The sequence below is a fragment of the Myotis nattereri genome (genome assembly GCF_964212035.1).
Source record: "Myotis nattereri genome assembly, chromosome: 20".
Lineage (NCBI taxonomy): Eukaryota > Metazoa > Chordata > Mammalia > Chiroptera > Vespertilionidae > Myotis > Myotis nattereri.
The window spans coordinates 6,277,313-6,301,642 of NC_138096.1; the positions used below are offsets into that span (position 1 = coordinate 6,277,313).

Consider the following 24,330-nt stretch of genomic DNA (forward strand, 5'->3'; position numbering starts at 1 on the left):
AGGCAGTTTCTAGGCCAAGCATGTCAAACTCACGGCCTGCAGACCACATTCGGCCCACAACAAATATTTTTGCAGCCCAGCCAATATAACGGTATGTAAGAAACGTTTTAATAAAACTTTTGTAACTTAATCTTTACAATATCCTGTTATACATAATTATTAACGAACTACAACGTTCACTAATGACTGATTACTAGAATCGTGTTGCATTCATTTCCCTTACGCGCAGGCGCACCATTTCTCTCCACTAACACCAGCAGCGACTATTTTAGCAGCCGATGGCCACGTCATTAGTCTCGGACTGACTTGTGTGGTGTGCGCAACAGGAAATATTTTGCTTTCGGAGAACAAGGAAAAATAGGCTTATTTGCCTTATGCTTATTAATTTGTGCAGTTATTCAGTGTCTGGTAAGTTAACGTTCAAGAAAAAAAAATATTAACTTTTATTAAAATGCTCTATTATTTTATGTTAACGGTGACTCATTTATTTCAGCCCTTTGTATTCAGCATGTCTCTATCAAAATAAACCTACGTTTCCATGAAAACGGAAGCTTTTGTTTTCTTGCGGCCCACAGACACTTAGACCGTGTTTGTTTGGCCCGTGTCAGCCTTGGAGTTTGACATGCCTGCTCTACGCGTTACTCATTTAAGAGGTGAGTAGTAACGTGACTGTCCAGCAGGTAAGGAATCGGGTCCGGAAGGTTCTATGACCTGGTTTAGGTCCCAAAGCCAGTGAGCCATGGAGCCGGGAAGTGACTGTGACCACCAGGCCCCGGGACCCTTGTTGTTTTGAGAATCACGTCACGTAGACGCCCCCTCAGCCACTCCTCGGGGGTGGCATCCACTGGGAGTGGGGCGTGACGGTGCAGGCACAGCAGCCCAGATGTGGCAAGGCCGGCCGCAGGGGAAGGGGCGGGTGAGGGGTTTGCACGGAGGGCAGACTTACGCTTGGCGAGAACTCTTCTCAGGATGGTCTGCAGCTCGAAGGCCGAGATCTCCGCATCCTGTGGGCATGCAAGGAGGGCATGGTTATTGGTCCCGGGAGCTGCGTGGCACACGGGGCCATCCACGTGCCCTGGACGCCCGCTCCGCCGAGCCCTGCGAGCCGTGCACGCGGCAGGTCTGGGCTGGTCTCTGCGTGTGCACCTCTCACAGGCCCCCGGAGCTGCTGGCGGGGGAGGGAGGGTGGTGGCGCCCAACCCCAGACCTAACACAGACTCTCAGTGGTCATCCCCGCTCCGCACGGGGAATAGAGATCAACTCTCCACTCCTCCCGCGCTGGCGGTCTTAGTTCCCACGCCTCCTCCTGAGCACGCCTTCCTCGCCCTCTCAGCCTCGGCCCTGGCTCCCCGTGAGCTGGTCCGTGAGCTGGTCCAGCCCGCGGACCGTCAGGGCGGGCCCAGCACTTTCTCAGGGCTCCGTGGAGTGGTTCAGGCGTCTCCACTCACCCCCTTCCACTGAGTAACTAGGAGCAAGCCCATTGATGAAGATCTAGGGTGGTCACCCTGGCTGGCTTGGCTCAGTGGAGAGCGTCCACCTGCGGACTGAAGGGTCCCAGGTTCGATTCTGGCCAAGGGCACATGCCTGGGTTGCGGGCACATCCCCAGTGGGGGGCGTGCAGGAGGCAGCCGATCGGTGATTCTCTCTCATCATTGATGTTTCTATTTCTGTCTACTTATCCCTTCCTCTCTGAAATCAATAAAGAAATAAATATATTTTTTTTTAAAAAAGAATTTATAAAAAAAAATATCTAGGATGGCTTTTTCTTGGAGTCGTGGGAAGAAAACGGGCTGGAGAACTTTGTAGCCAACGGAGGCCCCGATGGCTGAGGGATTTTGTAAGAAAAGGGAAGTCCAATGCCCTTTGTGAGCGGCTCACATTGTCCATCCCCCCAATTATCTTTGTGGAAATCAAGGATGAGGGGCCGAGTTCCACGTCTCGGTTGGAGTGGAACAGAAAGGAAATAGAAGAGCCATCGGGCAATCGAGGCAGGAGGAGCAGAGGCAGAGCTGAGGGGCCCGGGGCGGGCAGCGGTCTCGGGGGGGACGTGGGCAGGAACCCGAGCGGAACCTGAGTTCCATTTGCAATTCCTCCCGCCTGGCTTCGGTTCAGTCTGTTTCCTCTCCTCTTTACTGACTTATTTTTAAAAAATATTTGTATTGATTTCAGAGAAGAAGGAACAGGGAGTGAGCGATAGAAACATCCATGATGAGAGAGAACCATGGATCGGCTGCCTCCTGCTCGCCCCACACCAGGGATCAAGCCTGCCACCCGGGCCTGTGCCCTGACCGGGAATCAGACGAGTCCGTAGGTCGACGCCCAGCCACGGAACCACGCCAGCTTGGCTTCCCCTCCCCTTGAACCTGAAGTCGCCTTGAGGACGAGAATCAACCAGAGCACGACAGAGGTCTGGGGACACCTACCTCCCCGGCCAGCTGGGCGAACAGCCTCCTGAACCCGTCGTCGATGTCGTCCTCGCTGACATCGAGCTGGAAGGTGAGACACGGAAATGAGGGGCAGCGGGTCCCCCAAGGTGACGGGCAGGCGCCTGCTCCCCTCCCCACCACAGGCCCTTCTCGACCTCACTCCCGGCCTGGACTGGGAGGTTTCGGGGGTTGAGATAAAGGATGGTGTAAAAACTTCATTTTTTTTTCCCAGTGAAAACATAATGAGTGGGAGCAGGAACTACGTGGGAAGGAGATAGACCAGTGATGGCGAACCTATGACACGCGTGTCAGAGGTGACACGCGAACTCATTTTTTTGGTTGACTTTTCTTTGTTAAATGGCATTTAAATATATAAAATAAATATCAAAAATCAAAAATATAAGTCTTTGTTTGACTATGGTGGCAAAGATCAAAACATTTCTCTATGTGACACGGCACCAGAGTTCAGTTAGGGTTTTTCAAAATGCTGACACGCCAAGCTCGAAAGGTTCGCCATCACTGAGACAGACGCTAACGTCTCGCATAGGAGGCTCCTCGGACATCCGACCGCGTGGCCGTTTGTGAGCTGCTCTGATGGGATCGGACGGGAGGGCCGGCCGGCCTGTTCCGGGAGGATCGGACGCTGGCCGGTGAGCAGAGCCCACGGGGCCCTTTGAAACTGCGCCGAATCCATGTTGTTTTCCTCCCTCGACTTTGCACTTGGAAGGACGGAGCCTTGCCTGTGCGTCTGTCCCAGCCCTTCGGGACCTGTCACTGAATCACTTTCATTTTATAGAGCAAGCGCTGCCCAGAGAGGGCGGTGGCGAGAATCTCGCGCCGATCAGCCCAGCACCGGGCCGTCCTGCACAGCCCCCCACACACATGTGGCCTCACTTGCCCCAGCGGGTGAGGGGGGGGTGGGTTGGCGCTGAAGGAGGCCTTGGTTTCCAGCTGTGACCCCCCTGAACCCCAGGGTTCCTTTCTGCCCCTCCGCTCCTGGGTGGTCCACGTACCTCTTCAAGGTCACCCTCGATCTCGTCGTCGACCACCCTGGAAAGAGAAGGAGGCTGCGTGTTACTGGGAGGGGTGTGGGGCGGAGGACGCGCTGCAGAAACCACAGCTGACAGGTGGACGTGAAGTCCAGAGAGGGGCGGGCCGGTGGATCTCTCGCACCCCTGGGTCCTGGCCCATCCCCTACGTAGCAGAGATGCCCCGAGGAAGAGCGACGGCCGAGCAGCTGGGAGAGTCTGAGAATTGTTTGTTGGTTTGTTTGCTGGGTGTGGTCATCAGAGAACACGGCCCCCACCCCCCAGGCCCCCCCCATGGAGCTGGTACTCAGACAACTCGCTCCCCGGCCTTGGGAACTGCTTTTTTATTCCATCCAAACACCCTGGGCCCCATGGATCTTTCACACTGAGACCCCCCGACAGACGCCGCTGCCTGCTGGCTCCTGGGGCTGCAGCGGGCAGGCCGTGCGGAGCTCATGGGTGACCCTACTGGGAGCACAGCCGTGGTCAGTGTATCCCGGACACCGTCTTGCTCCCAGGTGAGGGCACTTCGGCTCAGGGACGTCTTCCTCGGGCCCCTGGATCTTACACTAGGCCCCTGAGAATCCTAACCGAAGTGCCGCCGCCGCAAAGAGAGGCTAAGGGACCGCTTGGTGCTGGCGATTGGAATCAGAGTGAACATCCTGGGGCCAGGAAGTCAGACACCTTGTGTCCCATGGTGCAGGGGTCGGGGGTGTTCACCCTGGACAGCAGGAGAGTTGAGGGGCTCAAGGCTCCCCAGGTTTCTCCACATGATGGGACCATGTTCGCAGCTAGTCTGACATAAACTGAAAATAACAACGTGATGATTCTGCGAAATCGGATTCTGCAATTTGCTCCATAACCACCCGTGTCTAACAGACGTCCTCCGCGGGGCCGGTTCCCCTGCTTCCCTGAGTTTAACACTGAAGTCCTTCGATCCAGCAACCCCACACGACCCCGTCCAAGCAGGCGGGTGTCGCAGAAGAAGACCCTGACGCTCAGAGAGGGTGGAGCCCCACCTGGGACAGGCCGGCGACGGGCTGGGAGGAAGGAAGGGGGTGCGGGGAGCCAGGAGGCGAGAGGACCTACTGGTAGTCGGCTTTCTTCTCGGAGAAGACCCTCAGGCAGAAGTCCCCGTCCTTGTTGGGCTCGAAGGTGGACGGCACCACCACGTACTCGCCCGGCGGCAGCTTGAAGCGGTTGAGCACCTCCCGCAGGTTGATGTAGGTGTCCGACCGCTCCCGCGCCCGGGTCGTCAGGAAGAACTTCTTGCTCAGGTGGATGTTGGTCTGTCCGGCCAACTATGGACAAACGGAAACAAGTGGGCGTGGAGGGCGGGACGGGCCCCACCTCCACGTCGCTCTGGCTCTCGCGACGAGAGGACGACAGTGGCGACGTCGGCCTCATTTAAGGGAAAGAGCAGACTTTTCCCTTAAACGCGACAAAGCCCACTGAGGTCTCCCAGGGACCTCACACGCCCCGAAGTGACTCTTGGGCACGTTAAACGTGCTCCAAGAAAGCTGGGTTTCCGATCCAAGTCTACGACTTCTCAGTGCAGGGTCCACCTTTCCCTTCAGGCTCATTTTTTTTAAAATATCTTTTTATTGATTTCAGAGAGGAAGGGAGGGGAAGAGGGATAGAGACATCCATGATGAGAGAGAACCATCGATCAGCTGCCTCCTGCATGCCCCCCCACTGGAGATGGAGCCCGCAACTTGGGCATGTGCCCTGACCGGGAATTGAGCCGTGACCTCCTGGTTCATAGGTCGGCACCCAACCACTGAGCCACACCGGCCGGGCCTTCAGGCGCGTTTTAAGAACACACAGGGCTTGGGAAGAGCCTCCTGTGGTCCCAGGACCAGAGATTGTCCACCCAGGACTCAGCCATGCCTGGCCTCTGCCGGCCTGGGGCAGGCAGCCTGAGGTTCCCCATGCTGAGCTCACATCAGCAGGACGGCGGCCTGAGCCACCTCGCCAGGGCCCTAGAGGGGCCAGGGACCAGTCCCTGCCCACCCGTCACAAGACCCCCGAGCCGACAGTCTCAGCCGTTCACGTGTTGGCGAACCTGAGCCCCAGGGCTGGGGGCTGACGCATGCCAGACGTACCTCCTCGGGAACCTGCAAGACAGAGAAGTGCACGATTAATTCCGACGCCCAGATGTGCACGGGCACACCACCGTGGGGACTGCCGCCTTTGCTGTCCCTTTCCTCTGTAGCTTCAGCAGTCGTAACTGCATCGGCTCACCCTACTCACACCATCCCACACTTAAAAAATCGCATGCCCCAGCAATAACGTCGACAAGCCATGAGCACCATTCCCATTTTGTGGAGCATGAAGCTGAGGCACGGAGCTTTGCAGTGACTTGGCTAAGATCACCCAGTCGGCCACAGCGAAGCCACACCCGCCTCCCACCAGGGAGTGCAGGGCCCCGGGCAGGAGGAAGCCAGCAAGCAGCCCGGCCAGGCGGGTGCATCCTGGGCTAGGGGCCCGCCGGCCTCAGCTCGAGGCGTCTGTTGGCCACATCATGTCTGTCTTTCCTTGGCCAAGTCATTTCCCCTTTCTGGCCTCGGCTTTCTTATCTCTAAAATGGGACCAAATGACCACCCAGGTTCTTCTGGAGGCTTTCCCCCTGGGGAGGGCGGGAGCTCTGATTTATAGTATCTGCCCATTTCCCTGGTGTAAATACCCCCGCCCACCATGGCTGTCTGCGGGCTGCCGAGGCGGGCTCACTAGATGTGGGGCTGGGAGAGACGGGGAGATGGGCACGTGTGGCCTCCGGGAGCCACCCCAGCACACCCCTGGGTCCCACCGTCACACCCACATGCACCCACTTCAGCTGCCCCCCTGTCCCCCCCCCATTCCTTCCTCTGCAGCCAGAGGCTGTGAGAAGCTGGTCTGCCCTGCAGAAAGGAGGGGGGAAGGGTGGCCAGGGCCCAGCGTGTGGGGTCAGTCAGGGTCCCCGCCCGCCCCCGCCCAGAGAGGAGAGGGGGCAGTGCCGAGCTGGCCCTGGGCTGCGGCTGAGCTGGACTCTCTGGTGCGGAAAGCAGGGCGGACATTGGGGCAGTCGGTGTGTCTGCGGGGACAGGCCCCAGGGGACCACTTGCTCCCCATCCAACGGCTCTGCTGGCCCCGAGCAGCCACACCCCGTCTGGGTTCCTCCCTCAGTACTTCCCCACGTGGCCCAGCATGCTGTTCTCAGCCTAGCGCCTCTATTTTTAGAAACTGGGGGGCGGGGGGCCAACCTGAGTAGCAGGCCAGGGGGACGTGAGGAGGGACAGGAGGGCATTGGAAAGGGCTGGGACCCTCGGGCGACCCAGAGCCGCTGCAGGCACTTCCCGTGCTCCTCCTGGGCCCGCCCCCTGCCTGGGGTCCCCTCTCCAGTTCTGGGGGGCTTCCCACGGGGCTGAGAGGAGCGAAGGAGGAAGGAGGAAGGGGTGGGCGGGGAGCACGGAGGCGAGAGGACCTGCCGGACGTCAGTGCCCCCCACGCACCTCGTAGATGCCGAAGCCGATGGTGTGCATGTCCTCGCCCATCTTGCGCTGCCGCCGCCGGTGCTTCTGGATGAGCCCCACCAGGAAGGTGCAGCCGCGCTCGCCGTCCTCCTGGTCCTCGTCCTCCTCCTCCAGCTTGATGAGGTACTGCGGGTTCATCCAGAAGGTGTCTGCGCCAGAGGGCGGGCAGGTCAGGCCGGGGCGCCCAGCCCTGAGCAGGTGCATGGCCGGGGGAATGGGGGGGGCTCTGCCCTTGTCTCTGGGGACAGAGTGGGGAGAGGTGGGGCCGGAGGCAGACCCTGGGCAGAGGGACCAGCACGGAGGTGGGACTAGTGGGCAGCTGGCAGGGGAGCCCGGGTGAGGGGGTCTGTCTGAGTCTTTTGGGACCTCAGCTAGAAGCTTCCCTGCGGTTCCCTCTCGCTCGCCCAGGCTGGCTCGCCCTGGAGGTCGGCTTTCTCACCTGGAACGGGGTGGTGAGAGCTGCGGCACCCCTCGGGGTCCCCCCTCCCGGCTCCGATTAGAGGTCACGGGTGGGCCTGGCTGAGGAGACTCGGGGACTAGCTCCCGCTCCCCTTCGGGGAACCCAGGCGCCAGGAACACCCCTGTTCTGTGTCCCCTTGCCACCCCTCTCCCCCAGGTGTCTGCCCTCCCCACCTCCACACCCATTTCTAGAGGGACCTGAGATTCATTCATGTTTAAGGACAGCCGTGCCGATCGCCTCCCTCACCTAACGGAGTAAAACTAATTGTGGAAATGAAGGCGTCCCCGAGGGCGGTGCTTGGCAAAGCCTGGCTCCGCAGGCGCTGGCGGCCTGGGCTGTAAATGAATGTTACTGGCGCACAGCCACATCCATGCATGTACGTACGGCCGCCTCCCTCCGGCTACAGCAGTAACGGGAGGAGTGGCCACAGCGAATGCACGGCCCACAAAGCTAAATGCATTTTCTGCCTGGACCAGGAGAGCGTGTGGTTCCTGAGCCAGTGGGCCCAGGGCCTGCCGGTGGCCCTGCCGCTGCCACCTGGGGCTGCACCCCGGAGGGAAGGACTGGACGCCAGAGCCAGAGGTGCCGGCCAGCTGGTCCCCGGCCGACTCCTTGCTCTGGGGCCCAGGTGAGCCACATGGAGCCCAGTTTCCTCGTTGGTAACAGGCCATCAGTATGGGGCCAGGACCTGCCACCGGAGTACTCAAAGCACTGATGCCACCACCAGGCGGCGGGTTCAAATCCCAGCCAGCTGAGCGGCCTGGGGCAAGTCACGTGACCTCGGTGCCCTCATCTTAGAGATGGAGGTGATCCTCGAGGCCCTGCCTCCAGCCCTGGCCGTGAAGAGGACGTGGAACAAAGGGGGTTCCCAGCGCCCGGCTGTGCGCCATACGGGGCAGATGCCATCATGGCTAGATCCTTTCGGAGGGGCCAGGGGAGAGGAGGCAGGAGAGCCAGGAGACCCGATGGCGGGCGGAGGGCGGACCAGATGAGAAGTCAGCCCTTGTGCCGTCTGAGCAGGGCCCACAGCATCAGCCGAGTGAACTGGGCGCTGGGGTTGCTGGGCAACAACGAGGGTCTGGACATGCCCAGGAGATGAGATTCCCAGCAGGGCTGGTGGCTAAAGAGGCCCCCGGCCCGGCCGGTGTGGCTCAGTGGTTAAGCATCGACCCTTACACCAAGAGGTCACTGGTTCGATTCCCGGTCAGAGCACACGCCCAGGGTGTGGGCTCCATCCCCAGTAGGGGGCGTGCAGGAGGCAGCCCATTGATGTTTCTATCTCTCTCCTTCTCCCTTCCTCTCTCTCTAAATCAATAAAAACACTTTATCTTTAAAGAGGCCCACAGGCACGAGGTGGGATTGAGCGCTGCCTCGGCGGGTGTGGAGGGAGGCCATGGCACAGGGACTCCGGGGCGTGGCGAGGGCATCACAGAAACAGCCAGGCCTCGGTCCAGCCCGGACAGGAGGCAGGTGAGTGCAGGAGGTGATGGGGCTGAGAAAACAGGGAAGGGTGTCGCGACGGAGACGCAGGGACAAGGAAGGCAGAGGGTCCCAGGGGCCGGAGCTGCCACCAGGGGCCCGCGGGCTGGGATGTACCCGTCGGGGAGGGTGAGGGGGGGCCTTACTGGGGTAGTTCCGGCAGCCTCCCGCGGTGGAGCCCCGCCTCCAGTTCCCGTCCATCTTGGTGAGCTTCCACTTCTTGTAGCTGTCGGCCGTGAGCGTGTCCGGAGTCAGGTTGCAGATCTCCAGGCGGGAGTACTGCCTCAGGAAGTCGCTGAACGACATCCTGGCAAAGGAGGGGCAGGACATCCGGGTTACAAGTGGGCACACCCATCATCTTAACCAGGGCCAGGCAGAGCAGCCGGGGGAGCCCCCAGACCCGGAGAATGAAACGAGACAGCACACGGCACTTGCTTGGTAAATGGCAAGGTGTCTGCAGATGGAGGTGGCCAGGGTGGCACAGACACAAACACACGAGTGTAGGTCTATTGAGCTATGGGACCAGTTCCTTCCCTCCCTCCCTCCCTCCCTCCCTCCCTTCCTCCCTTCCTTCAGTCCTCACTTGGGTTTTTTTTCCCATTGATATTTAGAGAAAGTGGAAGGGAGGGGGAGAGATTCAGAGAGAAACATCGATGTGAGAGAGACATATCGATTGGTTGCCTCCCGCACACGCCCCGACCAGGGCCAGGGATGCAGCCTGCAATGGTGGTACGTGCCCTTGACCGGAATCAAACCCGAGACCTTTCAGTCCGTGGCTGACGCGCTAACGACTCAACAAAACCAGCCAGGGTCAAGGGACCAGCTTCTTGAGGAGATGGATGACCCTCCAGAGAAGTGCCCCGTTTTCTCTTGGGATCTGAACACGACCCCCGTGAACCTGCTCAGCTCTGAACCCCCGGCGGAGAGGGACACATTGAAGAAGAGCTTTGAGAGTTTTTGTGTTCAGGGTCTTGTCGTGATTTAAAACAACAAACCCCGGATCCCATGCCCGGGGCCCTCGCCACATAATCTCACTGAGTTTCTAGTGAAGATCGCGGGCAGACCCCTCTTTCCCCGAAGCCTCTGATCATCTCACCAGAATTCTCCGTCTTCGTGCCGTCTGGTCAGCCTTTCCCGCACCTCTGGGTCCACGGTGTTCCAGTTCGGGCAGCTGGGAAACCGAGCCCCGGGAGACGCGTTAGAAACTAATACAGGGCGACCCCAAGGCTCCCCCAAACCGAGGACCAGGGACGGGCTGTCTGGCCTCCGAGGGCCCAGACCCCAGTAAGGGAGGGAGGTGGCGGAGACGTGCAGGGAGCAAGGTGATTCATTGAAGGGAGAGGGAGAGAGAGAAACATCCATGATGAGACAGAGTCATTGATCGGCTGCCTCCTGCACGCCCCCTACTGGGGATCGAGCCCACAACCCGGGCATGTGCCCTGACCGGAATCGAACCGTGACCTCCTGGTTCATAGGTCGACGCTCAGCCACTGAGCCACACCGGCCGGGCACTGGCAGCAATTTCAAGGGGTCACTGACAATCTGACGGCTGACCGGTGGGAGCGGCCAGGGAGCAGGTGTTAGAACTGCAGGTGCTGGGCGGTGGCGGAGGAGGGGGGAGGTCACATGAGGGGCTCACCTGGGACCCAGCCGCAGGTGTAACCCCACCAGGGAGCCCCGGAAATCACCAGAAGGAAGGGCTTCTCTCTGGTCTTAGGCACAAAGTTTACGTCCTTGGACCAGAACAAGCGCTTGGGGGAAGAGAGGGGTATTTTCCCCATGAAGGTCCAAGAGCAGGAGAACCTGAGCGAGGGAGGGGCGGAGCGTGGGAGGATGGGCCTTATAACGGCACCGGTGGCTGGGATGCGCTGGTTAAAAGCGCCTTCGAGGGACCACCTGCTTCGTGGACCCCACTCCGCGTGGCCCGTGCTCCCGGGGCTCATGCCCCTCCTTTCCCCAGAGCCTCCCAGCAGGACGCACCCGCCCAGCCCCCGCTGCGCTCCTCACTTGTCATTCCACTTCCCGGTCCACTCCACCTCTCCCCAGGGGTTCCGGATGCGGATCAGCTTCTCCAGGCTTCCTCGGCTTTCCACCTGCAGCAGGGGAGGGAGGGAGGGAGAGGTCAAGTTCAAGCCAGGCCTGGGGGTTCTCGGGCCCAAAGCCGCCTCCTTGAGCCCCGGGGGTTGAGTCCATGTTATAAGGGGCCAGAGGGGGAGGGGGGGGGTGGGATCCACAAAAAGGCAGGGCCCCTCTGCTGCCCAGCTGTGACGGCTCTCAGGACCCCGCGCTCCGAGAGCCTGGGGCACACATGCACTCATTCTGGACTCTGCGTTGACACTTGGCCTGAGCCTCAGGTTAACTGGCTGTGATAGGATGCATGTGTCACAGGAGCTCAGGGAAGCTGGTGGCTGGTGATAAGCAATGCGGTGCATGGCTGTTGACTGAATCCTGGATGGGGGGGCACTCTATAAAGGATATTTGGGGGAGACATACACAGGGAGTCTATAGGAGATGCTGTTGTTGAGTTAGGTTTATTTTTTTTATTATTTTTTAAGATATATATTTTATTGATTTTTTTACAGAGAGGAAGGGAGAGGGATAGAGAGTCAGAAACATCGATGAGAGAGAAACATCGATCAGCTGCCTCCTGCACACCCCCTACCGGGGATGTGCCCGCAACCAAGGTACATGCCCTTGACCGGAATCGAACCTGGGACCCTTCAGTCCGCAGGCCGACGCTCTATCCACTGAGCCAAACCGGTTAGGGCTAGTGTTTATTTTCTTAGTGTTTGTTTATGTCAGAGAACTGAAGTGTCGTAACATCTTCGAGTTACGTTCAAATGGCTCAGAAAAGAGGACCCACGCACAGGGGGGCCAGCCAGACGGGGCAGGGCCTTAGCAATGCTTGAATCTCGGGAAGTCGCCTTTGTGGTTGACTATACTCTTCTTTCAACTTTTCTACAGACCCGAAATTTTCAAAATAAAAAGGTACGTGTCGGGGGCGGTGGGGAGGATAAAACAAAAATTCAAGGTAAAGAGAAAACCTCTGGGCGTCCGGGAAAGACCTGGGGTCTGGTCTGGGTTTAACAGTGAAAGAATGTTTAATAATAATAACAATAATAATAATAATAATAACAACAGCAGCAGCAGCAGCAAGTACAGCTGCGCACGTCGACACAATGTTTCAGGCACAGTCGGGGCACTTGATGCACAGCAACGTGGCTGAATCACCATGACACCCTTACAGTGGGGGCTATTCTCTCTAATCTAAAAAGGAGGAAACCCAAGGGGCAGCCTTTAAGTGGCTCGCGGGGACCACCCAGCTGGCCAGAGGCAGCGCCAGGTTTGCACACTGAGCGGAAGCCCATTAGAGGGTGTGAAACACGACGCAGAGGAAAGTGTCCTTTCTTTCCTTTCTTTCCTGTAACTGGCCCCTGAGAGTAGGTGGTTCTAAACCAAGTAAAATCCCAGCGCCGGGCTCGCAGCCTGCGGCCGGCAGAGGGCGGCAGAGGGCGGCACCGGGCAGCAGGGGGCAGCAGAGGGCAGCACCCGGGACCGGGGTTCTGGAAGGGACCGGCCAGGACGCCCAGCGAGTCCTGCCTGGACCTCAGGAATGCGAGGCCTATTCAGAAAACAACTGCGGGAACTCGCCACCCCCACCCCCGCTACCCCGCCCCCAGCCCTGGGCAGTCACAGCCAAAAGCGTGTTAGGGGCGCAGCGGTTCTCAACCTGTGGGTCGCGATCCCTTTGGGGGGGTCCAACGACCCTTTCCCAGGGGTCGCCTAAGACCATCGGGAAACACATATATAATTACATATTGTTTTTGTGATGAATCGCTATGCTTTCATTATGTTCAATTTGTAACAATGAAAATACATCCTGCATATCAGATATTTACATGACGATTCATAACAGTAGCAACATGACAGTGATGAAGTAGCCACGAAAATAATTTTATGGCCGGGGGTCCCCACCACGTGAAAGGGTCGCGGCATGAGGAAGGTTGAGAACCACTGTGTTAGGGAGCGAACCCCCAGAAAATCCCCGCCGGCGTTACCTCCTCGGCTCCGGTGACGGAGTACGCGTGCCCCTTCACCAGCTTCTGGTACGTGATGGCCTCCGAGTCCGCAATGCTGGTGATCTGGGAACGCGGGGGGCGGGGGGGTGTCAGCCGGGGCCACCCTGCCTGCCCCCATCCCTCCCGCATCATCGCTCACTGGGACTCGGAGGCGGGCCCCACTACTGCAGGGGCGTGGCCTGGGGGGGGGTGACTGACTGTTGCCTAGCAACCCCTGGGTTCCAGGTGATGCTCGCTAAGGTGGACAGGGCTGGGCTAGAGTTGCACACTGGGGCTGTGGGTTCCCTGGGGCGCTGTTGGGGGCTCACTCCAGCCAGAGCAGACCGGACCAGAGCGGATGGGTGGTGGTGGGGGGCGGGGGGGGGGGCAGGGAGGCCCACACTTACATCGATGGAGCAGCCCAGCAGAGAGCCTTTCTGCAGAGCCTTCTGGATGATCTTGAACAGGTTGGCCGGGGCCTTCCTCAGCTCGTACCACTCGGCGATGCCTCCCGTGAAGTCCTCGAACCCCTCGGTGGTGGCGCCCCCTGAGAGCGCTTCATAGCACCCGTTGATCCTACGGGAGGGGAAGAGGTGATGCAGCCTGGCTGTTGCCTAGCAACCCCTGGGGGCCTTCACTGGATGCTCCCGGGACCCTCTGCTCAGATTCTCCTGGCCTTGCCTCCAACTCGGGTGCCCATGAGGGCAAGTTACCGTCTCCACAGCCACCGTTTCCCTGGTACTTTGAAAGGGTTTTTTTCTGGAAAACCTCACAGAGGCTGAGAGCTGGAAGGCCCTGGTGATTATGTGGTCCCACCTCCCGTATTGATCCTTCCTACTCGTGACAGGAGAGGGGAGGTCTGCCAGTTGGCTGTTTGGCATTTGTAGCTTGAAAAACGACAACAATTCAATAACGAAGGCACTTTCCCGGAGCACAGGCAGTGCACGGGGACTCTGGGCGTCCTGGGGCTCTGCTAACTACTGTCTGAGCATGTGACTGCGGAGTGGCTCTCAGGGCTAGATTCTCACAGCGGGGTGTGTGGGTCCCGGCCCTCCGCGCTGGCAGGGGCAGTGAGAACAGAGACCCCGGCGCCTGAGAGCCGGTCAGTTTGATGGACTGATCCCAGGCCGCATGGCCAGGACGAGGCCATTCTGGGGGGGCTGGTGAGGGGGGGCTGATGTGGGCCTTCCCATTGGCAATGGGCGGTGTTGCACCCTGGACGCCTGGGCTTTGGGCCTGGTGGGGTGGGACACAGCTGGGAAGAGCATGGGAACCATTTCTGATCAGAGACACGGTATGTCCCGGGCAAATTTCCCTCCCGTTCATACCCCTGCAATGGATGGTTTGGCCCATTGGCAAGAACGCTCTGCTGTGTTCAGCTGGCAGAAATGCACTGTGACCTGCCAGGGCGTAGCAGTCGGCGCGCTCAGCGCCATGATCCGTTCCTGTGCCCGCGGTGACAATGGCCTAGTGGTCACTGGGCAGTTGCGTCATGAGGCCAGGCCCTGCGTGCATGATCGCCTTGAATTCTGAGCCCGGTTTGGGCCCAAGAAGTCCTTCAATAGGATATGTCTGTTTCTCAAATCGCCTGGGAATGGCTCCCGCTGTTTCCCGAATCCAGGGCAGCTGGGGGGAGGGGGTGGGGGGTGGGGGGGGTTGGCGCTGCCACAGTGACCGCCGGCACTTACTTGGCGTAGGCCTTCTCCAGCAGCGCGCTCCAGAACTCGCTGCCCTCTGCCGAGTGCACGAACAGCAGCTCCCCGTTCTTGGTGGGCAGCCTGTCGTCCACCACCACCTCCACCCACTCGCCGTACTGCCAGAACTGGGCACAGGGAGGGAAGGGGTGGCTGGAGCAGCCGGGGCAGCACGGGGACCCAGACAGAGCCTCAGCTGACCCTGTCCCGTCCCCCCACTTCTCCTACAAAACCATCTGAGGTGGAAGACGACCCCAGGGTTGGCTGAGCTGAGCTGCCTGGCGCAGCTTTCCTTCTAAACCCCCTCCTGGGGGCAGGTCCCCACCAAGAGGCCGAGACAGCGGCCCTGGTCCCCCCCCCCACCCCCCCAGCACTCTGCCTGCCCCTTCAGCTTTTACGAACATTTCTCATTGACCAGCATAAAAGGGCAGTGAGCAGCTCCTTAACACTGGGGTTCAGACCCCAAATAATAACCTTTTTACCCCCCCAATTACTCCCTGAGCACCTGTTGTATCTGCCTCCCTCCTTGCCTGAACCAGGTGGCCCCCTGGCCACCCTCACAGGGCCCTGGGGCAGGAGCAGGCAGGAGCTTTCTGCTGCTTCTCTGTCCTTTGCAAACTGCACCACTGCTCACAGGTGTATGCAAACTCTGGGGACTGAGCTCTCGGCCACCCCGGGGACCTGCTCCCACCCCCAGGCCCTGCCCCCAGCCCCATCCCCAGGCCCTGCCCCCACCCCCAGGCCCTGCCCCACCCCCAGGCCCTGTGGAGGAGAAGCTTGGACCAGCCGCTAAGTCACCTGGAAGTGGAAGATCCCGGCGTAGTTTTCCTGGAAGCTCTGGTTTAAGGGGACGACTCGTGCTAAGACTTCTTCGTTCAAGGTGAGGGAGGCGATGGCTGCCAACAGCCAGCAGTCACCTGTGGGCACAGCGTGCGGGGATGTTCAGCATCTTGTCCGCCTCTGCACCTGAAAGCCCTGGCCGAGCGTGACCGTGACCGAGCCACGCCTCGGGCAGGAGGAGGGCTGGGGAGGCTCGGAGGCCGGGCTGGGGGGGAGCGTTTTGTTGGGACAGTCATTGGCGGTGACGGGAGAATTCAGTTCTGAGACCCAGAACCGTGCGGTCGCAGGCCTTGTCCCCACCCAGCTGGGCCTGGGGGGAGGAACTATGGAGCGAGGAGCCGCTGGGCAGCTGGGGCTTCTGAGAACACAGGGACCAAAGGTGAGTTTGAGCGAGAGGAAGAGACGTGAGGGATGGGGAGTGGTCGAAGGCTGTACGTCTCCTGGGCGATCATTGACCGACTTAAAAAGTGGCCCATGCCGAGACCGGTTTGGCTCAGTGGATAGAGCGTCGGCCTGCGGACTGAAGGGTCCCAGGTTCGATTCCGGTCAAGGGCATGTACCTGGGTTGCGGGCATATCCCCAGTGGGAGATGTGCAGGAGGCAGCTGATCAATGTTTCTCTCTCATCGATGTTTCTGACTATCTTTCTCCCTTCCTCTCTGTAAAAAATCAATAAAATATATTTAAGAAAGAAAGAAAGAAAGAAAGAAAGAAAGAAAGAAAGAAAGAAAAAGTGGCCCATGTCCTCGGCTAGAGTCACCATCGTAAAAACGCCACTTCCTCTTGAGTTAGTCTCTACATTTAATGCAATCTCAATAAAAATAGCAAGAGGATTTTTTTTTTTAAATTTGGAACTCAGCTGATTCTGACGTTTATAAATAGAAGAAAACTAAACATAAAGCATAGCCAGAAAAATTCTCAAAGGCAAGGGAGTCTGCCTGTCAGATATTCAGAACAGGCAAAGCCGGAGGGATTAAAACAGCGCTGAACTTGTGCGTAAGGACACAGACAGGTGAACGGCACAGAATAGAGGCCGGAAACAGCTCCACACGCAGGAACTAGGACAGATAGACGATTCACAAATACAATTGGAACAGCCGAGTAGCCACTTAGAAAAAAAATCAAGTCATAGCTCATCTTGTCACAGGGCTAAATTCTAACTGGGATAATACTTATCTATAAACATTTAACATTATCAATCTTAAATATATTTTTATAGTCACGTAAGTATGATAAACCTAGACTTTTGTATTACTTGCATATTTATCACATATTTATGTATTGATATCATATATTTTAATTTATATTTACATTATGATGATATTATAAATGTAATTATTTGCTTAAGTCCATAAACATTCCAGAAGAGACCAGTGGAGAATTCTATTATAACCTCAGAGTGGAGCTCAGCTACCGAATTGTAACCTGGAAGCCACAGAATTCTCCAGTGATGAATTTAACTACATCAAAGTAAATAAATTATAAATGTAATTATTTGCTTAAGTCCATAAACATTCCAGAAGAGACCAGTGGAGAATTCTATTATAACCTCAGAGTGGAGCTCAGCTACCGAATTGTAACCTGGAAGCCACAGAATTCTCCAATGATGAATTTAACTACATCAAAGTAAAAAAAAAAAGACATGGTAAAGCAAACCTTACAATCAGCAAAGTCAAACTATGAAAACAATGGAAAAATACCTGTTAATCAGAAATATCTGTTACTCAGATCCCAGAACAAAAGTTATAAACAGAAAAAAAAAAAAAATGAGGGATCAGTAGAAAAATGGGCAAAGACAGAGCCGAGTTGTGGAAGAAAGGAAAAGTTGCTGTCTCACACATTTTATTTTTTTAATATACTTTATTGATTTTAGAGAGTAAGGGAGAGAGAGAGAAACAACAATGAGAGAAAATCATTGATTGGCTGCCTCCTGCACGCCCCCTACTGGGGATCGAATGCCCTTGGCCAAATCGAACCTGGGACCCTTCAGTCCGCAGGCGGACACTCTATCCATGGAGCCAGACCAGCTAGGGCCATGTCTCACACATTTTAAAGGGGCTCACCCTCACTCATTGTAAGAGAAACATAAAGCAAAACTGCGCTGAAATATCATCTTTCCCCTTTCAGACTGCAGAGATCAAAATGTGGGATGGCCGTGGGGGATGAATCTGCTGTCCTGTCCCTTAGGGCCTTGTTCCTTCGCGGGCCATGGGGACAGCTGGGTCAGTGACAGCCCGACCAGAGGCGGAGGCTGCTTCTGGCTGAGCTGGGCCCTTTCTGAGACCCTGGTGTCCGCCGTGGCCAGCAGACCTGACACTCTGCCTGCTGGGACCACCTGCCCCCCAGGGAGGGAGGCCACCTGGGCACCAGAGCCCCAGCTTTGGAAGGCAGGGGACAGAAGTCCTGCGAGCCAGGGTCACCCCAGAAGCTGGCGGAGGGCCGGCTCTAGAGCAGCGGTTCTCAACCTGTGGGTCGCGACCCCTTTGGGGGTCGAATGACCCTTTCACAGGGGTCGCCTAAGACCATCGGAAAACACATGTATAATGACATATTGTTTTTGTGATGAATCACTATGCTTTAATGATGTTCAATTTGTAACAATGAAAATACATCCTGCATATCAGATATTTACATGATGATTCATAACAGTAGCAAAATGACAGTTATGAAGTAGCAACGAAAATAATGTTATGGTTGGGGGTCCCCACAACATGAGGAACTGTATGAAAGGGTCGCGGCATTAGGAAGGTTGAGAACCACTGCTCTAGAGGAAGTACCCGCCCTGCCAGGAGCCCAGGCCTGTGTGATGGCGGCTGATGAGTCACAGGGGCTGTCCCTTCTGCAGATGTTTCATGCCTGGCAGCGGCCCCAGAACGGGCACCCCAAGCCGGAATCCCCCCACGCAAATCACGACGCGTTTACATCAGCGGCTGTGGAGGGAGGGGGTGCCCCACCCACATCCCAGCCCCAGGAGGCCTTCAGCCTCTGTGGCTGCTCACAGATGCCCGGGTCCCCTTTTCCTTCCGGCCCCGAAAGCCAGAGGGAAGAGGGGAGCGGAGGGTGCGGAGGCCTAAGGCTCACACACTATGAACTTGGGCGGCAACTTCCGGACTCTCAGCAGGGGGTGCCCCCAGGCAGCTGCCTGGCGTGTCCGTGTCCGTGTTCACAGCCAGGCCCTGGGCCAGGAGGGAGCCGCCTGGTGCAGGCTTCATCTCTGTACCCCTTTCCCTGCAGCCGCAGAGTCACTGCCTGCGGTCAGAGCTTTAATCTGCCGGGACTCCAGCCCACAGCACCTGCCTGCCAGGCTGTCCAACCCACACCCTTCCTCCCCTGGTCCCAGGCCTCACAGACCCCGCAGGAGAGGAGGGTGTCCCTGGCCTGGACTCTGGTGTGAAATTCCTTCTCCCTCTTCTTCTTCTTCTTCTTCTTCCTCCACCTCCTCTTCCTCCTCCTCCTCCTCCTCCTGCTCCTCCTCCTCCCCCTCCTCCAAATTCTCCTTCCTCACCTCCTGGAGGGACCAGTGGGAGGGCGTCTATTTCCCTGACTTCGTGGAAAAAGTCTCCCTGAGGCTGGGCAGCAACAGGCAAAAGGCGGGCACCACCATGGACTGAGCAGGTTCCTCGGCCCTTGAGCTCACAAATGTGAGTTGAAGCCCCGTTTGGGGGGACGCAGGGGGAGGGGGCTGCTGGCGGGGAAGGGGCCGATTTTGGAGTCAGAGGAGTCAGCAGTGGTGGGGCCTTAGGAGGGTCGGGTCCAACCCTCCCAGCTCAGAGACAGGGGGCCGACCGACCGACCGAGGCTGGAACCGCACTGTGTGGTGGCCAAGGGGCAGGAGAGGGGCCTGGGGTCGTTAGGGTTCGAGGTTCACCCCTGCCCTGTTTAGGACAGTGTCTAGATCAGGGGTTCTCAACCTGTGGGTCGCGACCCCTTTGGGGGGGGTCAAACGACCCTTTCACAGGGGTCGCCTAAGAACATCGGAAAACACATCTATAATTACCTATTGTTTTTGTGATGAATCACTATGCTTTAATGATGTTCGATTTGTAACAATGACATCGGGGGTCACCCCAACATGAGGACCTGTGTTAAAGGGTCGCGGCGTTAGGAGGGTTGAGAACCACTGGACTAGATGCAGCAGGAAGGAGAGCCTGCAGCAGCCCCAGGGGAGAAAGTCTGCGAAAGAACACTGACAGCCAGAAAAGTCAGAGGAAGTGATGACTCATGGAGGCGGGCATCTCTCCAGTTGGGGGGGGGCCGCTGGGAGGAGGATACAGAGGAGGCGGGGCGGGGGGGGGGAGGACTGCGGGGGGGTGGGAGGGGTGAGACAACTGCTTTTAAGAGAAAAAAAATGCATTTACTTTCTCCTGCACACCAGCCGACACTTTGCTAGTCCTTTTTTTTTTCTAATATATTCTTATTGATTTCAGAGAGGAAGGGAGAGGAAGAGAGAGACGGAAACATCAATGATGAGAGAGAATCATGGACCGGCTGCCTCCTGCAGGCCCCACACTGGGGATCGAGCCCGCACCCCACAATTCTGCAAACCGAAGAGTGTGCACCTGCCGCCTCCACATTCGTCTCCTCGTATATTTGTCTTCCCCCAAGTGCTACCCACGTACAGGCCCCAGGTTTGCCTCCCCACTCCTGGCCCTTCCCTGCTGACATGATGAGTTTTTAGAGATGCAGACCTGCTCATCTCCTTTTCCCCTCCCCTCCCATCCCCTCTCTCTCCTGCTATGATTTGGCGAAGGGACTTTGCACGTTGCTGAACTCAGTAATAATCGCGGCCCCGAAATTGGTTGAGGACTCTACAGGTTTGCCTATACGAATCTCACTTTTCACCCAGCCCCGGCAGGGAGTATTGTCATTATTCCCATTTTACAGAAGAGGGAACTGAGGCTCAGAGGGCTTGGGTAGCCTGTCAAAGCCCCCCAGGCTCGTAAGCAAGCGGTGGAGGGAGCAGGAACCGGGAACTTCCTCAGGCCCTGCTTTCTGTGGGCTTTGCCCATCGGTCTTGCCTCTCCCACCCTCCGCTGAGCTGGGCTGTGGGCAGGGGCACCCTGAGGCCAGGCACTTCCCAGTAGGTGTTCTGGGGGCCATGTGACTCTTGGGGGTCGAGTTGGGGCGACCCACCTCTGAGATCTGCCAGGTTACAGTGACCTGGGGCAGTGAGCCCCAGAGGCCAGGGGCCGGGCAGTGAGAAAGCTCAGCAGGGACCCAGGGGAAGGGCAGGCAGGAGGAGCTGAGCTTTTGAATTTTGTGGCACCGCTGGGCACTTCCAAGTGGCAACCACCTGTAAGGACAGGTTGCCACCAGCAATTACAGAGCCGATGACAGAGCCGCCTTCAGCGGCAGCCTGGGTTTCCGGCCGCCTCCAGACGGCTGTCCCTCCCCTGACCCCCAGGTCTGCGTGCAGGCGGCTCACGGTCAGCGCAGTTCTGCACACGTGGTTTGAATGATCGGGTGAGGCTCCGAGCCTTCTGGGAAAGGGGGAGGGAGCTGGGGGCTGGCCATTGCCGGGCAGCGCTGGGAAGGCCAGCAGGGCGACCACCAAGTCCAAGGGCAGCCCTGCCCAGGCCCCCGGGGGCACCGGGGCTCCAGGTGGAAGGTGCAGGTGAGTGAGTGGATTTTGCTTTGAGAATTTCACCTCCACATCCCGCATCACAGCAACTGGGAGGGAGCGTGGGGTTAGGAAAAGAGCTCAGGAAGATGTAACATCAGAGCAGCGTCCTTTATTCTGGCAGATTTTAGCTGTGTGGCCTTACGTGTGCCCCTGCCCCCACCTCAGTCTGCTTATCTGTGTGGGGGGGTGGGAATGCTCAGAGTTGGGGTGATTACACGAGCGAGCACGGTGAGAAACGCTACGAGCTGCGCGCTGGGCTGCAGGGGACAGGTGTGTGTGACCTGTACTGAGAGCAAAGACGAACTCAGGTGCCCCGACCCTCCAGCTCAAGGCGCTGATCGGTGTCAGGCACAAGGAGTGGCTGGAGAACAAGTCACTTTCTCCCGCTTCAATGCCATATCGTAGGAAAAGGCCACGCTCTGGCCGGGTGGCTCGGTGGATTGGAGCATCATCCCAAACACCCAGGCCACGCCCTGGCCGGGTGGCAGGTTTGGCTCCTGGTCAGGGCACATGCCTAGGTTTCAGATTCCATCCCGGGTTGGGGAGTGTACAGGAGGCAACCCATGGATGTTTCTCTCTCTCTCCCCGTCCTTCTCCCCCTCTCCTTTCCCCCTAAATAATCAATTTAAAAAGCCCACACATACCCTTAGGTGAGGCTTAAAAAAAAAAAGAGCTTTACGAAGACTTGATGTAATCAGCTTCCTATCTGACTTGGAGCCTCTCTTGGGGAATTTTACCCAGGGATGTAAGCTCTGCTTGTCTGCTCTCCACATCCTCTCCAAACGGCCTGACAGCATGGACGCGGGTTACTGGCTCAGAGGCCATAACGCTGTGAAGTGGGTGTTTATTCCGTCCAGGCGTGGAATTTAGTGCAGCTGAGATAGCCCCCGGTGAGTTAGCCCCGGTGCGGCCTCTGGGTTGGTCCAAGTCAGCAGCGGCTCCCAGCCCGTTAGCCTCTGAGTCCCTGGTTGAGTGGACCTTCCAGCAGCCCCCAGCTTAGGTGCCCAAGGACCCCCGCTTCCATGGCCCGTGCGGTGGGAAGACCGGAAGTGGAGGTGTGTGTGTTTTCTCAGGTAGGAATGTGTCTGGCATCTCAGGAATCTGCCCAGAGGCTGAGCTCAGACAGCTGGTTCTGCCCGCCCAGCCCTCAACCCGGGGTCATGGTCTCCTTGAAAGCATTCCCTCCCCCACCTCCCACCTCCGGGGCCCCAGGGTGCCCACCCCGATGACTCACACAGCTGCCCTGTGGAATCCAACTCCCGGGGTTAAACACACAGGCCTGGCGTCAGGCTGGCTGCATGGTATCCCCGGCGCCCACAGCTGTGCGGGGACCTTAAGCGAGTTACTCCCAGGACCTCAGTGTCCCCACCTGTAAAATGGGCGAACAGCTGACCCTCGAGTAACTCAGGGGTTAGGGATCCTGACCCCTGCATCATTGAAAATCTGTGTCTAAATAACTTGGGCTCCCCCCAGAACGTAACTGCTAATAGTTTACTGATAACATAAACAGTCTAGGAACACATATTTTGTCTGCTATGTGTATTATATACTGGATGCTTACAATAAAGTAAGCTAGAGAAAATAAGATGTTACTAAAAAATCGAAAGGAAGAGGAAATGCATTTATAGTACTGGACCTATTTATTGGAAAAAATCTGTGTATAAGTTTAAATCTGTGCTGTTCGAGGGTCAGCTGTAATCACGCCTCCTTGGAGTTCTGCCCTCGCAGCTCAGTGTCTGGCACATAGTACACACTCAATAAACATTAGCTGTTATTACTCCGAGTGTCAGAGCCTCTAGGGGGGCCCGGAAAGGAGGTACCATTCAAGATGATCAGTGTTGTTACTGAGGGGCTAGTCGTGCAGGGGTGGGGAACATCCGGCCCGCAGGCCAGAGAAGGCCCACGGAATCCTTCGGTCTGGCCCTGCCAAGGCATCAGGGGTGAGTTAATTAAATGTTTGGCCCAAAATAGCAGGCTATTTTTAAGCTGATTATTTTGTATGGCCCGACAGTGATGTTATAAATATCCAAATGGGCCCTGACCGGTTTGGCTCAGTGGATAGAGCGTCGGCCTGCGGACTGAAGGGTCCCGGGTTCGATTCTGGTCAAGGGTATATACCTTGGTTGCGGGCACATCCCCAGTGGGAGGTGTGCAGGAGGCAGCTGAATGGATGTTTCTCTCTCATCGATGTTTCTAACTCTCTATCCCTCTCCCTTCCTCTCTGTAAAAAATCAATAAGATATATTTTTAAAAATTGTTTAAAAAATAAAAAAATGAATAAATACCCAAATGGCCCTTGGCAGAAAAAAGGTTCCCCACCCCTGGACTAGTGTGAGCAGTGGGGGGAAGGTGAGGGCAGGAAGCAAGGTTTCGGTTTATCAGAGTAAATAGGATGCTCCGGTGACCTCGGGCCCCGTTTATTACGAGTCAGAAAAATTGAGGGCGGATTCTATGCGCAGCCTCCGACCCTCACGGTTCAGCTCCCGTGAGTCTCACCCACCGAGAGGAACATTCCGGCTGCCTTTGCTGCGGTCAGCGCTGCCTCGCACTGTTGTGAAGCCAGGGCGACTCATCGTGCAAATACCGAGAACCCGGCTACGCTCACTTCCTCCCAACAGCAAGCAGTCATCGGGGTTTCCTCTTCCTTCACCCCGAGTCACCATCCCGGTTCCTGCACCCCGAGAAGCTGAGGGCTCAGCGCTGTCGCTGGCCTGGGGAGTCCTCCCCCCGGGCCTGGGCCCAGAGCCCGACTGTTTCATGGGCCACGGGTAGGACTGGTCCCAGGAGGTGCAGAGACCACGGGGAGTTGGGGGGGGGAGAGGGGGGCAAAAAGCCCCTCTGTGACCTCAACACCCAGCCCAGTGCAGGGGACACAGGAGGCCTCAACACGAGGCCCTCGGGGGACAAGAAACCCCAGGAAGCATCTGGCAATGGAAATGGCCCAGATGCTTGGGAAGGGAGAGAGACCCAAGACCAGCCCTCCCCCCACTCCTCACCCCCAGACTTGCAGACGAGACCCCAAGGCCGCTCTGGGGGCCGCCACTTACCCAGGGCTCCTTGGCAGATGTCTGTGCGGGTGGCTCCTCCAACAATAAACTGGGGGTCATCGCAGATCTCCTGGGGACGAGACAGACCCACAAAGTGCCGTCAGCCCAGCAGGCCCGTGCTTCTGCAATCTGGCCACCTCGGTTCCCAGCGGGCGCGTCGCACC

At 57.5% G+C, this 24,330-nt stretch overlaps 1 protein-coding gene across 1 annotated transcript in view; it reads right to left on the minus strand.

Moving 5' to 3' along the window:
* CAPN2 (calpain 2) overlaps positions 1-24,330 on the minus strand; it is a 38,231-nt gene that overhangs the window by 9,247 nt on the left and 4,654 nt on the right. Inside the window, exons 2-15 of the mRNA XM_081114431.1 lie at positions 24,167-24,236; positions 15,456-15,574; positions 14,652-14,785; positions 13,371-13,539; positions 12,964-13,047; positions 10,913-10,998; positions 10,002-10,076; positions 9,052-9,212; positions 6,946-7,115; positions 5,560-5,571; positions 4,544-4,755; positions 3,440-3,476; positions 2,424-2,489; positions 947-1,004 (exon numbers count right to left, since the gene is read on the minus strand). Of these exons, the coding sequence (XP_080970557.1) occupies positions 947-1,004; positions 2,424-2,489; positions 3,440-3,476; positions 4,544-4,755; positions 5,560-5,571; positions 6,946-7,115; positions 9,052-9,212; positions 10,002-10,076; positions 10,913-10,998; positions 12,964-13,047; positions 13,371-13,539; positions 14,652-14,785; positions 15,456-15,574; positions 24,167-24,236 (1,453 nt within the window). The remainder of the gene's footprint in view (positions 1-946; positions 1,005-2,423; positions 2,490-3,439; positions 3,477-4,543; positions 4,756-5,559; positions 5,572-6,945; positions 7,116-9,051; positions 9,213-10,001; positions 10,077-10,912; positions 10,999-12,963; positions 13,048-13,370; positions 13,540-14,651; positions 14,786-15,455; positions 15,575-24,166; positions 24,237-24,330) is intronic.